Source organism: Schistosoma mansoni, chromosome 3, assembly GCF_000237925.1.
Source record: "Schistosoma mansoni strain Puerto Rico chromosome 3, complete genome".
Lineage (NCBI taxonomy): Eukaryota > Metazoa > Platyhelminthes > Trematoda > Strigeidida > Schistosomatidae > Schistosoma > Schistosoma mansoni.
The window spans coordinates 19,868,084-19,888,961 of NC_031497.1; the positions used below are offsets into that span (position 1 = coordinate 19,868,084).

The 20,878-nt window shown below is 38.8% G+C and overlaps 1 protein-coding gene across 1 annotated transcript in view; it reads left to right on the forward strand.

The window, feature by feature from the left end:
- Nucleotides 1-6,917: 6,917 nt before the first annotated feature.
- Smp_138500 (centaurin/arf-related) overlaps nucleotides 6,918-20,878 on the forward strand; it is a gene marked incomplete at its 5' end in the record, with an annotated part of 45,249 nt that continues 31,288 nt past the window's right edge. The window contains 5 exons of the mRNA XM_018799569.1: nucleotides 6,918-7,049; nucleotides 7,093-7,190; nucleotides 7,236-7,434; nucleotides 8,267-8,416; nucleotides 18,698-19,180. Of these exons, the coding sequence (XP_018651345.1) occupies nucleotides 6,918-7,049; nucleotides 7,093-7,190; nucleotides 7,236-7,434; nucleotides 8,267-8,416; nucleotides 18,698-19,180 (1,062 nt within the window). The remainder of the gene's footprint in view (nucleotides 7,050-7,092; nucleotides 7,191-7,235; nucleotides 7,435-8,266; nucleotides 8,417-18,697; nucleotides 19,181-20,878) is intronic.

The window sequence follows — 20,878 nt, forward strand, 5'->3', positions numbered from 1 at the left end:
CGTAGAGTAGACTTCACTGAAATAGTTAGCAAATGTCTCCGCTTTCGCTAGATCAGATTCAGCCAATAAAGCTGAATTTTCGCTTAACAGTAATGAGGGGATACCATCACTACGTTTCGTCCGCCTTTTAACGTACGAAAACAGTCGCTTCGGACAGGTACGGCTATCGTATGCCAACCATCGTTCGTAAGCCGTGCGGGATTTAGCTATGGTCTTTTTACATATATTCCGGATTTTTTTATATTCGCACTTAAATGATGCCTGACCTGTTGACAAGAATAAGTCCCAGAAGTGTTTCCTACGCTTCAACAGCTTCCGGGTTTCCTTATTAATCCATGGAGGGCAATATGATAGCTTACGTGCTGACCATGGGATAAACGGTTGAGTTACGGATTCGAACGTAGACTCAAACCTATTCCATGCATCATCAATCGATCCATCAGCATCGACCGACCAGTCAATCGAGATAGCATAGTCCCTGATCGCCGGAATATTAGCTATCCAGATATTAGGACGGGGTGGAGCAGATGCGAATTCTATACCATGTATCCGGAACTTAAAGGAAAGTATGACATGGTCACTATTCACCAGTGGGGGAAGGTGTTGAATGTCGACGATATCTTCACAGTGGTGTGTGAGGACAAGGTCTATCAATGACGGATTATGTTCCAAGTCTATATGCGTCGGCTTAACGATACATTGTACAAGTGCACATTGAATAATTGATGACAGAAGGACGCTATCGAAACCCCCACCTGGAGCTGTGAGCTGTATCCAGTTTATATGGGGTGCATTGAAGTCTCCAACGATGAGACAACATTCTTCTTTACTCCAAGAACAGACGTGTTTTAGGATAAAGTCGTCAGCGAGACAACACGGACTACGATATATTCCTCCTATCGTCACTAACCCGTTTCTAGACCTAATTGTACAACATACTACCTCACACGTACCACTTACATGCGCCTCCTATATGATCGAGTTTATGCGGAAGTGGTCCCTAACATATAATATTATGCCTCCTCCCTTGCGACTTCTAACTCTATCACTTCTGATACAGATGTAGCCTGAAATGACTGGAGAACAGTCTATATATACAATGAGCCAAGTTTCGGTGATAACAATTATATCCAGATTTAATTCGTCTACCATCAAACTTAGCTCAGACATCTTATTCCGAAGACTACGGGCATTCGTGTAACACACATTTAAGGTGTTTTTGGAGACATACGTTCTACCCACACAGGTCTCGGAAGCACTGGCTTCCAAGACCTGACTACCCGAAAACCCTTAATCGTAAGGTTCGCTTCACCGTTTAGCTTTCGAGTTTTTAAGTCAGTTAGGACATTCTTCCATTTGATCCGATCCTCAAGTGGCCAGTCAGGTCGAATACGAATGTTTGAGTCACAAGTTTTGCGTGCGTTATTCAGTACTACATCCCTTTTCCTCAAAATTACCGAGTACTAATTTAAGGATCCTTCTCTGTTGGGTTTCGCCTCCAACATATTTACCGAGTCTGATGACTTTCGAGATATGTACCCCTGGGACTTCATCGGGCAGTATATTTCTGATGAGAGATCCCACTAACTGCAGGTCGTGGGCATGTCTCTTAGCGGGATCGGTGTCTTTCGACTCTTCCAAGTTCCAGATGATTACACTAGGGACCTGTTTAACTTCCTTAAAAGTCGTGTTCACGGCCTTCGACCATGATGTCAGATCCTGCCGGTTAGCTACCGGCTTCTTACTGTTAGCTTTCTTTATAACAGTGTCATGTGGGTCGAGCGAGTGACTCACAACAACATTCGGTGAAGTTAAACTGTTTCCATTCACAACAGTATTAAATATTTTCTGACATTTGGACTTGAGCGGAGTTGCCCGATGCGCAGGACGTGAGTCCAACGAGGACTTATCGATTATACGCGCACTTTCTTTGGGTATTTTTCCGTCTCTTTTACGTTTCCGCGTAATCCATTTCCCACTGGTCTCAGCATCCAGATTGGAACTACTCTGGACGATAGTGGTTCTAGCCGGGTCATCAGTCGCTGCTAAAGCAACTTATCCCTCAGTACTTAATGGCATGTCTTTCATTGGTTGTGTCGGAGTAGAAATTTTTGCTTCGTGTTGCAAAATTGGGTGTCTGGTACCTGCCATAGCAGCATTTACGACACTAATACAATCTTCGTTATCAGTATCCATGTTGCCGGCACGGCCTACGTCGACCTTTTTAGCTCACGCTAGAAGGCTAATGGCTTCCTGAATGAGTAATGTCTTGCTTGAGCAACAAAACATACAGAGCCAATGAGAATTGGGTTTCGAGCACCTTTTATAGGCAGCAGGGCTTAAGCAGGTGCACATTTTGTGAAACCACTTCTTACATTCGTCACATTGCATCCCTTCTTCCACGGGGAATAAGCAATATGGCTGTCCACACTTGTGTGCAGAGCCGACCATCTTAGAATGAAGCAAAATGATAGGCAAGGTAGATATGTAAGACAAATCACAACCTTAATCAAATAATCAAGCCGCAGTCGACCAAAAATGCTTTGATGCAGTAAATACACAAACGCAGGATCAAAACACACAAATACAATGCCACGTTAACTGAAATAAATTCAATTAAAGTGTAAACAGTAGTTTTGATACGTAATTTACGATCAAAACAGTGAATTTAATTCAACGAGAAACAATACCACTGTCCTTCTAAATAGCGCGCGATAGTTTCTATCTGAAGGTATCGATGATGCTCTAATACTAGATAAGAAAGCACAGCAAATCAAAGCCTCTTCTATTTCGTCCAAACCATATGAACCACCTAAATTTCAATTCGCTTGCGCTGCTAGCGAAGTAATCTGGTAATATTGAGCTACTTCAATTCGCAACGCAAATTTAATTTCTGCACATTTGCCAAGGTCGTTTACTTTTGGCTTTTTGAGTGTACCCAGTGAATGTGCTCTAACGTTTTGTGGGGATCGTCTCACCGCCCAATCTACAAAGTAAGTTTGCATTATGAATAAAGCATTGAATTAAATCTTAATGTATTTAATTTTACCGAAGGTTACACTGAATCCTCTCGTCTTCATTGTAATAACAATAAGCTATATATAGCTTAAAATGACTGTAATTGGAGACGTTCACAGGTAATACGATGCTCTTAGAATCACTGGTGCTAGGGTATTTGTGAAAAACAAGTTTTCACTAACGCAAATACATTTGGGTGCGGTTACTTCTACTTTCACCTTCAAACCAAATCTTATGTTATCGACTTCTTGGTGTCTCACTAGTGCTAACGATTAGGTATCACAAAATACAACTTCAGATCTGAAACCAAGCTTTAGACCACACTTTGTTTTTTCTAAGGCTAGTGGATATTTTCTGGTCAGGGAGCCGAAAGCGTCGTTTACAACGTTTGGGGATCAAAATATGTCTCAAAGCCATGGAATAAAGTGGTAGTTGTTCTTATCCTTAAATTGCTTACGTCACCTATGTAAGAGCTATCAGGGGATAAATCTGTTCTCGATCACTTCCAAAATATTGACTTCTGTCATACTTCTCAGATTATTTCAGTTCATGAAAGATTAACTCGCGAGTAGCAGACTGGTTTTCACTTTGGTTGAGGATATATGATCATATCTTTAACCACCGCTAATTGCTAGGGCACCTTCTGTGATTGTTTAATAGCTCATAGTAACATATTAATGCTTCGCGAATTGTTATTAGAGTTGGTGGTTCTTAACATTTCTATGATGTCAAGATAAGTTTCATCATAAAATGACTTAAGGAATCATTAAAATCCTCTTAGTTGAGAAACCTATTTTATACTCAATCGTATGACTTCTAATATTGATTCTCAATAAGATGTTTCTTCCCAGATTCATCGTGTTAAAAAATATTGACTTGCATAAAAAATATTGATTAACTTTAAACAGCTACTCATTTAAAATGTTTTTGTTACACTTAAGCTTGATTATTTAAAAAGTAAGAGTGAATATTCACTGACAAAATGTTAACCCAGCAGATTGGTAAAACCCTTGTAGTGAAGATTGGAATGTAGTCTCATGAATAAAGCTTTAAGGTCTAAAATCCACTCGATTTACTTTGGTTTAGATATTTTGGTAGTATCACTAGCTTTTAGAAAATAATTATGACTGGGGGCCGATAACATATATCTGTACTTGATGAGTTATATATTAACATATCATTAGTCATTAGCTCTTGGTTATTAGTTATTTCGGATTTTATTGAGAAACTTACTTAAGTATTATTACTTGCTAGTTATGTAAATCCGCATATCTAGATTTGAAAAGGATTATTATTACTTCTATCACTATATGTTCACCTCGAAAGTGTACAACAAGCATAAACCTCTGTATTTTTCGATCAGTTTGTGTTTAAACTTTTTTTCTTGGGCGAATAAATCACCTTATGTCTGTGTCCATGCTATTGCAGTGTTTGAAGCTTATTAGTTCCAATTTTATAAAATTGTACAAAGTTTGCGTAAGGACCGAGAAGCCTGGTGGTCGAAGCGTGTTAACTAGTTGAAAGCAGAAGGTGCATCTGGTAACTGCCAGAAGCTCTTTCAGCTCATCCGAGCCACTAGCAGCAAGAAGTCTGGTGTGAGTGAAACAGTCTGTGAAACTAATGGGATCCAAATCAATGACATCTACTGACATCCTGGACGATGGGGAGAGTTTTTCGAGGAGCAGTTCAACTGGTCTTCTGCCCCGGCAACATCGATCAGACTGTCCTGCCCTCCAAAGATTGTGACGACTAATCGACCTAACGAGGCGGAAGTTCTCAAGGAACTCTGGCTCTTGGAGCGCTACGAACCACCTGGTCCAGGTGAATTACCTCCGGCCTTTTTTAAAGACGGTGGTAACTTGCTGGCTAAGGAACTGTTTGAGTTGTTTTCAACGGTTTGACAGTTAGAGAGTGTTCCAACATCGTGGAGTGAGTCGATAGTTGTCCCTATCTTTAAAAAGAGTTCACGTCATCTATTCAACAACTATCGCAGATAAGTCTACTTCCGATTGCATCCAAACTATTGGCTTCTGTCATACTTCGTAGGCTGTTCAAAACCCGAGAAAGATTGACTCGCGAGGAGCAGGCTGGTCTTCGTTCTGGTCGAAGATGTATGATCATATCTTCACCCCCCGCCAAATGTTAGAACACAGTCATTACTTATTACAGGTCAACAATCGTAGTGTTTCTTGACATCAGGGCTGCCTTCGATTCGTTAGACAGGACTGTTCTCTGGAATTGTCTGCTGAAGAAGGGTGTGCCTGTGGACTTCATTAACATCTTGAAAACCCTATATACAAATACCTCAGACAGAGTGGAGGCATACAACCACCTCTATCCATTGTTCCATTCAAGCAGTGGGGTTAGGCAGGGTTGCCCAATCTCACCATTCCTCTTTAACTTTGCCATCGATGATGTTATGGAAACAGCTCTGATGGATGTAGATAATGTCATTGTGGATCTGCTTCCTGGAGAAAGACTTCTTAACCTTAAGTATGAGGATGATATTGTCTTACTGTGCGATAATGCCCAAGCCATGCAATCCGTACTTAATCAGTTGGCAATCAGTATCCGAACGTATGGTATTTGCTTTGCACCTTCCAAGTGCAAAGTACTTCTACAAGACTAGCAGGATTCTAATCCTGTACTCACCCTGGGTGGTGAGCAGATTGAAGTAGTCGAAAAGTTCGTGTATCTGGATAGTTGCATAAGTGCTGGTGGTGGCGTGAGTGATGAGATCGATGCACGTATAGTGAAAGCCAGAGCGGCTTATGTCAATCTGGGCCATCTTTGGCGCCTTCGTGATGTTAGTCTGGTTGTAAAAGGTCTGATCTACAATAGGTCGGTGAGAGCAGTTTTGCCCTATGCTTGTGAAACCTGGCCTCTCCTTGTTGAGGATGTTAGACGTCTCTCTGTGTTTGATCATCGTTGTCTCCGAAGGATTGCTGACATCCGGTGGCAAAAGCATGTTAGTAATGCAGAAGTTGTGCATCGTGTGTTCAGGCACAGCGACGATAATTCAATACTTGTCACTGTCTTGAAACATCGACTTCGATGACTTGGACATGTTCTACGTATGTCGTCCCAGAGAATTCCACGTCGTGCGTTACTTGCCGGCTCTGGGACCGACTAGAAAAAGCGGAGGAGTGGTCAGTGTATGATATGGTGTCGTGGTATGAAAGAAGGCAGCACAGGACTGACTTCTGTTGGTCCTTCATGACTACCTGGTCGGGGTCCTTGAGATGGTGCAACACAGTGGCTAGAGACGTTATCAGATATGGCTCAGAATAGAAGTCCGTGGCGATCGTGTTGTAACTTTCGTTTACTTTCGCTCTGAAAGTCAGAGGAACTTCTTTAACTAGAAGAATTCTTTCTGGCTGTACCTTTGCTAACTAAACTGCCTCTCCCTTTATCATTAGTTATTATTTCTTATTATTGTCATTATCGTTATTATTATTATTTCACTCACTCTTACTTCTACTCATTGTTCTTCTCTTTTATTATACTCACTGTACTTCGTCTCTTCACATTTTCATTCATTGTGTGGTGCATATATATATATATATATATATATATATATATATATATATATATATACCCCTTTGTACCAATATGTGTTCAAGTAAATAACAATAACAAGGTTGTGAATTACAATCTTACTTCGATATGTTCAATCCTTATTTTGGTATTCTGGTATTTAGATTAAGGATTTCACAACAATAGAATCGCATTGTTTAATGCCTGCACTAATACCTTGTTAGGTCTAGTGATTTGCGTTTATTAAACTGTTATGTGTAATTCCAATGCAAAATTTATTTATTATTATTATCACTACTATTATAGTATAATTTTATTAAGCTCCTTCAGTGACGGATCATGGTGAATTTCACTGAGCCAGTATGAGTGCTCAAGCGGATCTTTGCGCCGACTGTAGTACGCCATCCCCAAAATGGGCGTCTGTCAATAGAGGTGTACTGTTATGTGATGAATGTAGTTCCATTCACCGACAGCTAGGAAGACATATAAGCCAGGTTTGTCCTTTCTACGAATGGTCTTAATTAATCAAAATTATAGGTTAAACATCTTGAGAAATCACGCTGGAGGCCATCACAACTTTCTATGGTACGCTATTTGGCGTCTGCTGGTGCGAATGGGTACTGGGAACATGTGTTGTACGAACCTATGCTTTCTGGATTAAATTCAGATAATCGATCCAGCAAAGCATTTCATCCTCACAAAAAACCTTTACCTACTGATCCAGTGCATCCAACCAAAGCTGATTTTATACGAGAAAAGTATTTGTTTTTGGGATTTTTTAAGAGACCACGAAACGTTAACCATGATGATTTAAACCAGCAACTCCATGCCAGCGTAAGGACAGGAGTTTTAGAGACCAGTCTGTATTTACTTGCTTTGGTAAGTGATTGAAATATTTTTCAAACGAAATTCCTGGTTTAAGTTTTATTCAAGTGTGTTTATTCGCTTATGTGATTCCTTTTTTCAGTTGCTTTTGTCAGGTTAGCTGTGGAATAGCGGTCCACAGCGACTGCGATAATTGAGAATTGTTACTCGTCTATGGTTGGTCTTAACATTAAATGTCGTTTGAAATAAAAATAGGTTATAAGTGGTAGATTTACTGATAGAAGTAATATGAAGTCGACTGCATCTGTATGTTAGGTGGTTGAATGTTATTGATGCCAGGACTTGAAAACTTCGGCATTGGTTGCAACTCAATGATTAGTAAATGTAATATATTATGATGCAATACTTCATCAGTGCAAATTGTCGCACTCGCAGAACGCATCCTTAACTTTCTTTTCCAAGGCCTTTATTAGCGTAATATGCTAATCTGAAGTTTATCTGTGATGATTTGATTCCCCAATTATCAGCTGTTGAGTCTCAAACTCAATTCATTCTGAACAGATGGATAGTGTTTTTACCTGTAAGATAGTAAATATGACTAATAACATCGTGGGAGATATTGTAATTGTGATCTGGAATGAAACATTTATATCACTAGCTTAATAACCATTTCTATTTTGAGTGGTGTCGTATTAGTCAATGATGAGAATCTAGCAATAGGTATTTTAAAAAGCCGGGGATTTACTAATTTGTCTCAGGTTCTCTGATTAATCTCAATTGTTCTCCACTGGGAAACAATGTTGTTAATTCCTGTTTTCATTTGTTTCCTTTACATTACCGTATTCAAAAACTGTGCATTTTTCACCTTTCTATTGGAAATATTTAGGGTGCAAATCCAAATTTTCTTCATCCAATCAAAGGCACAGCACCTATTCATGTTGCATGTCAATATGGTCAAATTGGTCAGGTAGAATTGCTGTTAGCTTATGGGGCAGATGTTTGTATTCGTAATTCATCTGGAAAAACTGTAATTGATGTAAGTTCCTAAAAAGTGTTCTTTGATTATTTTATTATTAAGCGTATCAACCATTTATGTGCCGGTGAAATTTACTCATCTGGTTTTATTTGAACTTCTGGACTTTGATAGAAGGTATCTAATTATACAAAATGAGTAGGCTTCAGTAAGACCGATACCAAGCATCAGATGTCTAGTTTGAAAAGGTTCAACGATGTCATACACTTCCTTGATTTGAATTTTTTCTGCTATAAATTTATTGAACATCGGTACCCTGTCAGTACCACATCCCACACACAAATCAAGTGACTTGTGTGGCGCATATTTGTTCGGTGTCCCTTTGTACCAATATTTGTGTTCAAATAAATAAATAAATACCGTAAAATACCTGATCATCTGGTCAAATTGAAAGTCAGGACTGATGTATATATCATTAAACGGGTTTGTATGGCATAAACAATCCCTAAATTTATCTAGTTCAACACCATTTCTTGGTTTAGGTTATTCAAAACTCAATTTTCGGTGATGTTCAAATTTTTGAATTAAGTGTTGAGGTGATCCAGAGAACTTCTCGCAAAAGACAAGAAAGGCTCATGAAACGCTAAGAAGCATTTTATCCAATCAGTGTTCATTAGAAGTTTGGCCGGAAACATCACGAAAGTGAAAAATCACATGTAGAGTTTCTGATTGGCTGAATACTACACCGCTATCATGTTTAGTAGCATTCCAGGATTTTCAGGAAAACCCAAGGACTTCTGAAATACTATAAAAACCCTATATTTTCTGTATATGAATGAACCTTTGGAGTAAAGTGCTTCTCACATATTTTGCGCCTTTTCTCTTGTGTTCAAGTTGCTGTGTAGTTCTAGCTTGAGGGTTACGAGAATAGCTTAGGAACCGAGTACAGCGTTCAATTAGCAAGACTTACCATTAAGTTTCATAATTTTCTACCTCCATATCAGGGTCATAATAATCATTAAAAATACATTTCAGTTTCATCCCGTTATTTATAATCTGTGCCAACCAATATTCCGAACAAAATCAGTTGTTAACACAAATGGGGGATCGTATACACAGAAATACACACCCACCCACAATGCGGTCTCTCAGTCGTAATCAATATAGTTTCTGATACAAATTTACATGTTCGTCGATATAAGTGGTATGTAACACCAATCACAAGTGGAATGCTTGTCAGAAGAAGGTTGGATTGAAGAGAACGGAAATGTAAATAGAGAGTAATTGTAATAACAACAGGAATGGAGGAACAGTGAAGTTTGTAAGAGTCAATTGATGGATGATTTGCAAATAAAGCATTAAATGTATGGTTTTCATATTTTACGTAGATACTCTGTAATGTTGTATTAAATAATGAATTGGTCATCCCTACCTGACTTCTTCGTTCACTACAACACTACATTAGAACAGTGAGACACTAGTAGTGTAGTGAACAGAACGCGACTGGGGACAATCGAATGTATTTAAGCAAAGATTACAGACTATCTCAATAAATTCTGATTACCAAACAATGAACAGTCAATTTGCAAATTAACAACCAATTGTTTCAATCTTCACTGTTTCTTCTCTTATTCCATTGCTCATGCATTTTCCAGACGTTTGCGTTTCATTTCAGTTCTTTCCTCATCGGTCTTCTGCCAAAATACATTCTATGTCTGACCCACACCATATACTACTTATATGGATATAAGTAGACCACACCACACTCGTCCCCCCTTTAAAGCATTCGTTCATGCGGTGGTTCTGCTCGCCATGCCACTATCTTCTTTCACTGCAGTCTGTGCCAAACTCTCCGTCAGAATGTCGAGTCTGCGGCGCGCTGACCTCCATAGCTCCGTCGACCTGCCGGGGCACCAACATCCGCATCCACCCGGCACCTGGGACGTTCAACACCCGTACTCCACCGGCCTGCTGAGCCATCTACATCCGATGTCCGCCCAGCAGCCGCACGTCCCACTGCTCCTCTCCGTCGACAGCACCTGCTACAGCCAACGCCGCCCCGCCAGAACACTCCACTCGACGCCAACTCTCCACACCAGACTGCCCCAACTAGCACCTCAAATCCAGACCCGCAGCGGCGTCCGCAGAACAGCACCCTTCCTCCTCCTGGTTGGCAGCGACACCAAATGTAGTGAACAGAACGCGACTGGGGACAATCGAATGTATTTAAGCAAAGATTACAGACTATCTCAATAAATTCTGATTACCAAACAATGAACAGTCAATTTGCAAATTAACAACCAATTGTTTCAATCTTCACTGTTTCTTCTCTTATTCCATTGCTCATGCATTTTCCAGACGTTTGCGTTTCATTTCAGTTCTTTCCTCATCGGTCTTCTGCCAAAATACATTCTATGTCTGACCCACACCATATACTACTTATATGGATATAAGTAGACCACACCACAGTAGTAGTAGTAGTATTAGTAGTATCATTGGTAAAAGAAAAGAGCAGACACTAGAGACATAATATGAAGAGGAAATATGAATCCGTTGAGTATGAAAATGTTTTGAGATAGTTTAGATTTGCGCCATTGCAAACGGTTCTGAGCCATGTTACCCAAAATCTCTAAACCTTGGCCACGAAAATCTCACAGATCCCAACCACCTATTTTCCACCTTCCTGCATGACTCAGTTCCACGGTTAATTTCTCCATAGGGTGATTCCACGTTTTTGCTTGACCATCTCTACCTCTTTTAACTTGTTCCCATGCCAACCATCATCTCTCATCGAGGTATACAGTGGTCGAGTATACGTAAAACATGTCTAAACCATCCTAATAGGCTAAGATTCACCACCTTGACAGTCGACTTATCATCCTTACCTTGTACGCTACATCTAACCTCGATGTTGTTCAATCGGTGGTCCCAAGATACACAGACGATGCTTCAAAGTCATCTACGACCAACTACTAGTAGTCCATAAGTATTCTCTATTTTCGAAGATCACGTTTCACATCCATAAATTAGGACAAAGAGAACTTCTCGGTACACACCTTCCTTGGTTGGTAGACGGACATGATGCGCTCAACTACTTTACTATCATTAGTTTAGTCAGGTACCTTATTGATGTAGACCAGTCCTGAAAAGATATTTTGCATTTAGAGTTAGTGAATCACTTTCTCAACATGCTTGCGTTGTTCCTCAAGGCTATTAGAAAACTCTGGAGTTTGTCAGAGTCTTCACCAGGCAAAACTATGTCATGTACGTGTTCTAAGTGAACAAGTAAATCTCGTGTTAGGAGATGAACTCCTGAAAAGTTAGACGGAGAGTTGTCTTCAAAAGAATGTCTATGAAAAAGTTAAATATAAATGGGGAAAGTGTACTATCCCGGTGAATAGAAATTAATGTTGACAATTTGAACACTACATCCGTGTTAAGGTTTGGAATCAGCCTGATTTTCCTAGTTTGTTATATATATATATATATATATATATATATATACCCACCACTGTTCACGATCATTGCGTAGGCTTCTTATTAGCCTGCACTTAAGCTGACTCCGCTCTTCGTTATGTTCACAGCCAGATGGGGTGAGTTTTCGAGCATCTATCAGTGCGGTAGATGCTGCTGAGATCCAGTGTTTCTCCCTAACCTTATGGTTTACCGTACTAGCAGATATTACTGCTGTTTCCACGCTGCCTCGGGGTGGGCACAACTTACATGGCTGCCTAACCGTTTTTCTAGTTGTTCCTGAAATATATTCTTAGCTTGTCTATCATTAAGTAGAACCCTAAGAGGTTTCTCTGCAGTGTCTTTCCTACGTCCAGTAAGACGCAGACAGATACGTGCTCGCACTAGAGCATGATCTGAATCTAAATATGTGCTGCAGAATGAGCGACAGTCTTCTATCGAGCCCCTCCATTGGTGGATGATAGCGATGTTATCTAATTGGGTCCAACATTGGGACGAATTCAGCGGTCGCCATGTCAAAAGATGTTTTTCGTTATGCTTAAAGTTAGCATTTGCAAGAAAGAGGCGGTTATCTGGGCATAGCTGCAACAGACGATCGCCATTATCTGTTCTTTTAGCCACGACACCATAAGATCCACCCAGGTGTCTTTCCCTTTCGCTTAGTATACCTACTTGAGCAATAAAGTCACCAGCCACTATTACTACATCAGAACGCCTAGTTTTTCTGAGAAGGTCGGAAAGTTTCCTGTAGAACTCATCTTTTATATCGTCTGAGCTGCAGTCAGTGGGAGAGTAGGCAGAGACGACGAAGAGGCATCGACGAGTTTCCATCTTTCTGAGTCCTTACTGATCCGTTTAGTCGAACAGCGCATAGACGACTGTCTACTGGGATCCAGTCTAAAAGAGCTAGTTCTGTCCTAGGACTTAATGCTATACCTACTCCAGCGAGGCTACGGGAAACAGCATCAGGGCTTCTAGATACACGAAGCGTGTATCGAGATGGTTCTTTATTATGACATGGTGAGGTCAAATGAATGACGCTACCTGGATCTTGTATGTGCGTTTCGGAGACGCAGCACACATAGATGGTGCGAGATTCTAAAGTCCTAGCTAAGGAGGCCTGTTGTCTTATTTGGCATAATATTCGGACATTAAAAGTTCCTACATGTAGTTTAGAGGGTGGTTTCAAGAGACCAGAAATAACGTTCCGTGTACTTGAATCGTTTGCCCTAGCGGTGCGAGGTGATAAAAAGACGTGAGAAGGGTTAGTCGTGGAGATAAGAGAGTTATTAGGTGTAAGAAGGATTTGAATGTGATCAACTTGGTCTCGTGTGCAGTTACGGGCATGAGGGCTAGTATCACTTCCCGGCTGCCCACACCGTGGAAGGGTATTTCTTAAGGGACCTGAAAAGGAAGTTGGATTGATGTTGGCCTTAACGACCTGGGAGCGTGACCGCAATGCACAGGGGACAACTGCTTGAGGCCGGTCACGCACGGCCTTTTTGTGGGGGGTTTTTGACGTGTTAGCTCCGTCCTTCAAAGGGCCTTACCACCGGAGACGGAAATCCGTGGGATAAGGCGAGGTGTCCATTTTTGGTGTCGACCTTTTCTAACCCCACCCCTCCTTATGGGAAGGCAGCATCGCTGTTGTGCTGGATGTCTGAAGGAAACACTTTACTTCCGTCACACCTCTGTACAGTCGGCAGTACGACTTCGCCTTCGGACCTTGGGTTTACTGCTTTTAATCTTACCGCTCTTCAACCGACCTGTCTGGCATGGTAGGACCTTGAGGAACGATTGTCCCAGCCAGTATAGCTCGATTGGTTCATCACAATAGGCAAGCCCGACCACCACGTCAAGGTAGCAACAACAGTCGGGATGGTGGGATGGTAGCTAGCCTTGAACCTAGCTTGGTTTGACATTTAGTTGGAATAGGAGCTGCAACCAATTTCCTGACGTTGACCTGTTTAGGACGATAAATTTGTTGGCCATTGAGGAGGTAAGATTAGCGCAAACCAGGGCATAATCAGACTCCAGATAGTTACTTCAAAAGGAACGGCGGCCTTGTACACAACCACACCAGCGGTCGCTGACCGCGATGTGAATAATCTGAGTCCAGGCTTGAGATGCAGAGGTAGGACGACAGGTGGCACATCGGCGATGACTGTGTTGGTAGTTAGTGCTAGTCAGAAACAGGTTTTGGCGTGTGCAAAGTTACAGTAGACGGTCCTCGTTATCTAACCTGCAACCAACAAGTCTTCATCGGCCACCTAAACAACTCTCTTCTGTGCTAACGAGGTGTGGCAACTTGAACCGATGCATAACTGTGCCTGGTCCTACGTTGTAGCTAACTGACTGACTACCTGAGCGTTCAAGTCTCCAGCTAGTACTACAATATCTGTCGAATGCAGTTTATGTAGAAGAGAAGTTAGTTGGTGGTAGAATTAATCCTTGATTGCATCCGGGCTGCAATCTGTCGGGGCATAGGCGGAGATGACAAAAGGACATCGTTTCTCACACCGATTTCTTCTCACTTTGATAGAGCTTTCTAATCTAACATCACAACCGATTGTTAATGGTGATCCAATCGATTAGTGCTGCCTCAGCTCTAGCGCTTAGTGCGACACCAACGCCAGCAAGACCAGACGAAGATGCCATAGGGTCCCCGGATAAGTGCACGTGAAACAAGCTTTTCGAAGCGACAGATGTAGAGCGGATTTGTAGTTTTTTCCTAGAGTCTTAAATACGGGTCTACGGATATACAACAGATGTCACTAGCATGACTTTCTAACGACATAGCCAACCCTATCTCTTGTCTGATCATCATTAGTGTGCGAACGTTGAAGGAAGACAGTTTGAGTGGTGCACGTGGTTTCAGAAAAACTGTTTCAGTATTCGTATTCGGTTGTAGCATTCAATTTTCGACCAGTCAGTGACTCGAGATCGTTTGATAGAACAGAATTTTCACCATAGGTGAGCTGCTGTATAAGTTGAAAAATAAGGATACACAAAGTGGGAATAAAAGAGAGTGAATAAGTGATGTGGTATATAAAAAAATAAAAAAGAATGTGAATTGTTTGAATTTTAACTAGAACGAGAACAGTATTTCCAGTAATTATTGTCATCACATTTTCTTTATGTGTGGGCTGTGCTACTGCTCGGGTGCCCAGACTGAAGCAGGTGGTTTTCTTAGGAGGCCACACCTTGAGTCTTTGATCTGAAGGTCTAATCTACAAGGCAGTGGAGCAACGTTAGAAGATGCGGTCCTATGGTAGCCGGTGACCAACACTAGGTGCACATGCCATTTATTCTCTCAGGATCTTGGAGCTCAGTGGTTTTCAACTCTTCTAGGTGAACCCACCGTGTCCACCAACCGGGTTAAAGCGATAGACATTTACTTTTTATCCTCTCAATTTGGTAAACGACAGTAATGCCGCGAGAAGGCAATCAGTAGGACTTTTTTGTCAGTGGCTGTATATGCATGTTCATGTAGGAGCATTTTGGCTGTACCAGGGCATTTGGGACGGGAAATTTGTAATGTTTGTCTATTTTGAAGTCTAAATCCCATTATTCCTAATCGATATCAGGATAATAATGTATTAAAAATTAGATTGGTACTGAACAAACGTTTTATCCTTAGCTCTTTATTTATTTTCAGTACACCGACAACTCTGTTGCGACCTTCATGTTACGCGGCAAGCAGTTGTTCACACAGTGTATCTTAACTTAGAATCTGCTTTAATGGCCTAGATTTGTCCAATATTTTTCAACCTTTAGGTTCTGAGTTTCAAAATGAATTGTCTTTGCTTTATTCCATAAATCAGTCACCGTTTCTCAAGTCATACTTACTAATCCAGTCTAATTTTCAATCTTACTATCACTGATACTGCTACCGCTACTATTTCAGTGTTCATCTTGATAATTTTGATTTTGTTGCACTGATGTGGTGTGTTAACTTGTACTGATAAATATGTGTACCTAGGGTTTCTACTTTGGTTATGATTGACTGCCTAACCAATTTGCAATGTGCCACGACCATCATTATGTCATATTAACATCTAATGTACAGTTCATATTCTTGAGCCATGGAATTTTTCTATCGATTCTATATATATATATTATATTATATACTCGTGGATTTAACTATCAGCAATGCTTTTAGTTTTCATAGAATTGAAGTATTATATGGCATAATATTTGCGACTGTAATAGGATTGATTGACGGTTAACCATTCAAAAGTAATTGCCAATGAATAAAACCTTCAAAAATTGATTAACTATTTTCTATTGAATAGCTATAGAGCGATACATTTCAGTGTAAACACTTGTTATTGAACGTGTATAAAAGTTTTGTTGTTTTGCTCATTGAGAAATAATTACGACCAGGCCTCCCACTTACTTTAGTTTAAGCAACGAAATAGTATCACTAAACTGGACGATGAAAAATTTCACACATGACCATTTACATCAGTTTAATTAAAATTAAGAAATCGGAACATTCAGAAAAGTTTGTTACGGTTGATTTAGATCTTAAGTAATGAAAATTATTGTAAATTGTGTATGATTGGTTCACATTTTAAATCTGTCAGATTCTGACAAACCACCCACTTCCATAAACTTGCCTTGTTAAATGTAAGAGTAATGGGTTTGAAGAATATAGTAGTTTTTAATCGAAATGTTCAAAAGTGATGTTGGTTCACGAGGTCATCAACCCTTATTGTATGCAGTACACGAAAATCTCGGATTCACCTCTTCAGATACCTGTCTGGATTAAGTTTAGAGTAATTAAAAAGAAATATGATTAATATTAATTTAAATTCGTAACTATTACTTATCCTATTATTCAATACATATTTGTTCTGTTTAATTATCCTAATTTCTCGAATAATTTCTGTGTTTTTCAATCCCTTATTTGATGTATGACCTTTTTCTGTGATTTAGAGTAACAAACTAGTTAGGAGTGATACATGTGTTTTTTTCCTTTCTACCCACTTATCTATACTGTGAATCAAGTATTTATAATCAAAATGAATGATGAATCCTATTAAGGTTGAATACCGAGAACACTAAAGAAAATTTCTAGAGCTTCGTTCATCCTAAGTTATAGTTTATTTTCAATATTGTGTTTTGGAACTTGTTGTTCGGTTGATTACACGATAGAATGCATACCATTCATAGTCTTCCCCAATATTGGTGTGTACATTTGATTTAAATGTTTGGTCACAAGAATGCACATTATTGATGAGTTTGAGGATACGATGTTATCAATAAATCCCACGAGTTGCTTTATTTTCAATTTGTCGTTATTATTGTTTGATCAGTGTTCTCTCCACTAACGGGAGTGAATTTATCTTTTGTGGTTTGACACTTAAACGTTCATATGTTAATCGGTTGAACTCATTATGTGTATAAATAAAACTTGCCAAGTAGAGATAATTATTGCTATGGACTATAAATCACTGCTTCTAATCACCCCATTTTATGAATAATTTTAACTCTATTTTCAATGTTTTCTCGTATTAATTCAATTTGAAATGGCTTATATTATCTCGTTGTTGATATTTTTGACTGAAATTTAATTAGTCTTGGTTGATACGTGGGCATCCTGTGCGAATTATCTCGATATAGCCACTATAACACAAGTTGATATGGAATAGATGGATTGTGGCAAGCAGCGGAAGTTGGAGTTCCGGAATGAAAATCAACTCTGGGATTCAGGTACATCCATCTAACGAGTCCTAAATAAGACGAAACGCGAGTCCTAGATTCCACTGCTAAGCACATTTCATCTGTTCTATTTTTCATATTTTATTACTATTGCTATTAACATTATGTATTTGAATAAAAATAAAGAGAATTCAGCGAAGAAAATTTTCTTTTCAACGAAATCATTCACTTAAGCTGTACATTCGTATCACTTCATAATACAGTCTTTTTTATCTTTCTACAGACTTATATATTTACCTAACAACTGTAGATACGAATGTACAGCTTAAGTAAATGATGTCGTCAGAAAGGAAATTTTCTTCTCTGAATTCTCCTTATTTTTATTTAGTGACTCAATGGGCTGCTTCATTTATTGTATATTCCTCTCATCTGATACATATTTAATGATTATTAGATTTAAGCTTTTGATGATTTAACAGGTTTCATGAATAAAAACGGGCTATATAACAAAGAAGGTAGGTATTAAAAATAAGGCTTGTTTTGGGTGTTGGTCTCTTTTAATGATTACACTGTTTTAATACATTTGATTTAGATTGTTTTCAGTATGCTTGATGTGACTTGTCGTTAGTCCCCGATACTTCCTGAGAAAAGTCTTCCGAAGGTAGAAAAACAATAGGAAAACACTTAGTCCAATCAGTGTTCAATGGAAATTTCTCAGAGAGCTCTGAAAAATGACGGATTGTATCGTATCCTGATTGGATAATTAACCACTTTACTATTAGTCTTAACAGGCTCCCAGGAGCTTCTAGGATATCAGGGTTGCACATAAACATATAAATATCCCTGCTTGCCGTGCCCAAACAATCATTGGACGTAGGGGTTTTCTATTCATATTTCTTGCCCTTAGTCTTTCATATAGATCTCAAATGTCGATTTCTGGGGGACTAGGAAACAGTTAGAAATTATTATCAAGTGTATCACCTAGTGGTTTTGTTTTGTTGTTTGGTTAAGGAGCGCAATGTAATTTGTTCCTCTTTTTAAAGAATAACGTTTCCTTACTTTTCTATACAACATATGATGTCAATAGATGATATGCTATTCGTACACGTGACGAAAACGTGTCAGTTTTAGAATCATACTTCCTCATAAATATACTCTTCATTTCTTTCTTTATTGCTCTCTCTCTCTCTCGTTCTCTTTTAGATAGCATTAGACAAGGCTTTAGCATTAAATGAATCGATTAGTTCTAAAGAAAAGATAGTATCAATGTCAAGTGAAGAGAGGTTACAATCTGCTTGGTCTTCTATGGTCGATGTATTAGTTTCAGCGTATTATGATTTAACAGATAGTTTAGCTTATTTTCTTACACGTCATGTACCTGATCATAAAGCAGCTGTTTTTGGTGGAACCCATAAAAATATAAATCATAGTAATGAACTGTCAGTGAATAATAATAATAACAGTGAAATAATAACAAATGGTCATTTCTTAATTTCAACTTCATTAATACATGAATCGAATGGTACATCATTGGCACCAAAATCGACGGATGTAAAATTGACTAATTCTACTGGACAAACTATTACTACTACTGCTACCTCAAATGTTGAACAAGCAGACGATCAAGAAGATTGGATCATTAAAGCTAGAGGAAGATTAAATAATCTACCTAATAATGCATTTATCGTAAGTTTTTTGTTTGTTCATTCGTTTTTCTTCCAAAATGTAAACTGTCTCGTGTGCCTCATATATTTTTTCCCAATTTATAAACTTTAATAAAAAGAACAAATATCGTAGCAGAATAACACAAGTTCATTTATTTCATGGATTCTCAGCTGCTTAAAACCTAAAACCATAGTATTAATCATTGAAATGAAGTTAGTGTACACGCGAAATGTCTAGGATGAATTGAGTTAAAATCTGGAGATAGAATAATATTAAGAGATAATAATATGGAAGAATTAACATTATTCAAACGTTCACTTATCTATTTGAGTATCCCAGAAGAGCATAGAAATAGAAATTATTTTTAAACTGAATATAGATCATATAATATAGACTAATTGAGCAACTAGTTTGGTTCGAACCCAGTTGTTGATGTTTTTATACCAAACCAAGTGCTTATTGCGACGATTAAATGTGGACGAATACCCGCTTTATTTTTACCTCTGATTATGTTTACTAGTTTACATGTACGTTCCAAAGCACGTAAAAGGATTGTCGATGCATGTTAATGAATGAAATAATCCGGCTTTTGTTTTTGCTTTCCTTTTTTTACTTTGATAATTATGAGCCAAATGTCAGTCAGTTATAAACAACATCGAACCTGATATATATTTGCTTCGCTTCAAGTTGCTATACCACAATGAGCAGTACAGTAAGATAAAGTTATCAAAGCAAATCTCAGAGTAGTAGAGGTAGTAAAAGTATCAGTGATACTAGAAAACGTGGATGGAAAGTATGACTCATGAAGAAAGAATGAATTTGTAGAATGGAAATAAAGGTATTTTAAGGGAAATAATAAAAGATATCTAGACCATTGAGAGCGATTCTGAGTCTTATCACCTAACGCCTCCAGCGACTGATCACAATAATCTCATGGATCGTAATCAGGTCGTCTACACATACCTACACGGCTGAGTCCGATAGTCAATAACTCTATAAACCGATACCACTTCTCAGTTCAATCATTTTTGAAATACGTTTTCCGTATTGTTAGTAAGCAACGATAAAATTACATTAATGAAATTGTCTCAGATGCATTACTCTTACGTAGGACATCTGTGCGATTAAGGTTGGACCTTTCAGTTATCATTAGTCATAGGTATAAGGCCGTGTATTATTGTTGTGAGGAAAAACAGTAATTTAATTGTGTTCGAGTCGTTACACTAAATGGAACTAGTATTCATCGCATGATAGAGTGTTAACTACACAAATACTCATACTCTCCCATTATTACACTGAAGTGTTCCTTTAGCCATTTATTTTCTACTCCAAAATATTAGTGTAAGCTGTGAATACATTCCCTATTTTCATGTATTGAAGAAGTTAGTAAATTTCTCCACAATTTACTTATATTCGTGTTCTGATAACCTTGGACTGGATTGGTCCTGTTTAGCTAGAATATGGTGAATTATTCAATACTATTGTAGTGAATGAAGAGCTTAGGTGAGGAAAGACCAACTTATTAGTTAATGCAAATTTACAGAATATCTTGGTAAAATACGAAAACGTCCTGGGTTTGTCATGGATGACATGGATGTGCACTTCTGAGGAGCCAATGCTCCCTGAGTTTGAATGAGTGTCTTGGTTGGTTCTTGTCGGAAAGTATTTATTTATTTAAACAACATTGGTACAAGGAGGCACCAAATATATATGCGCCAC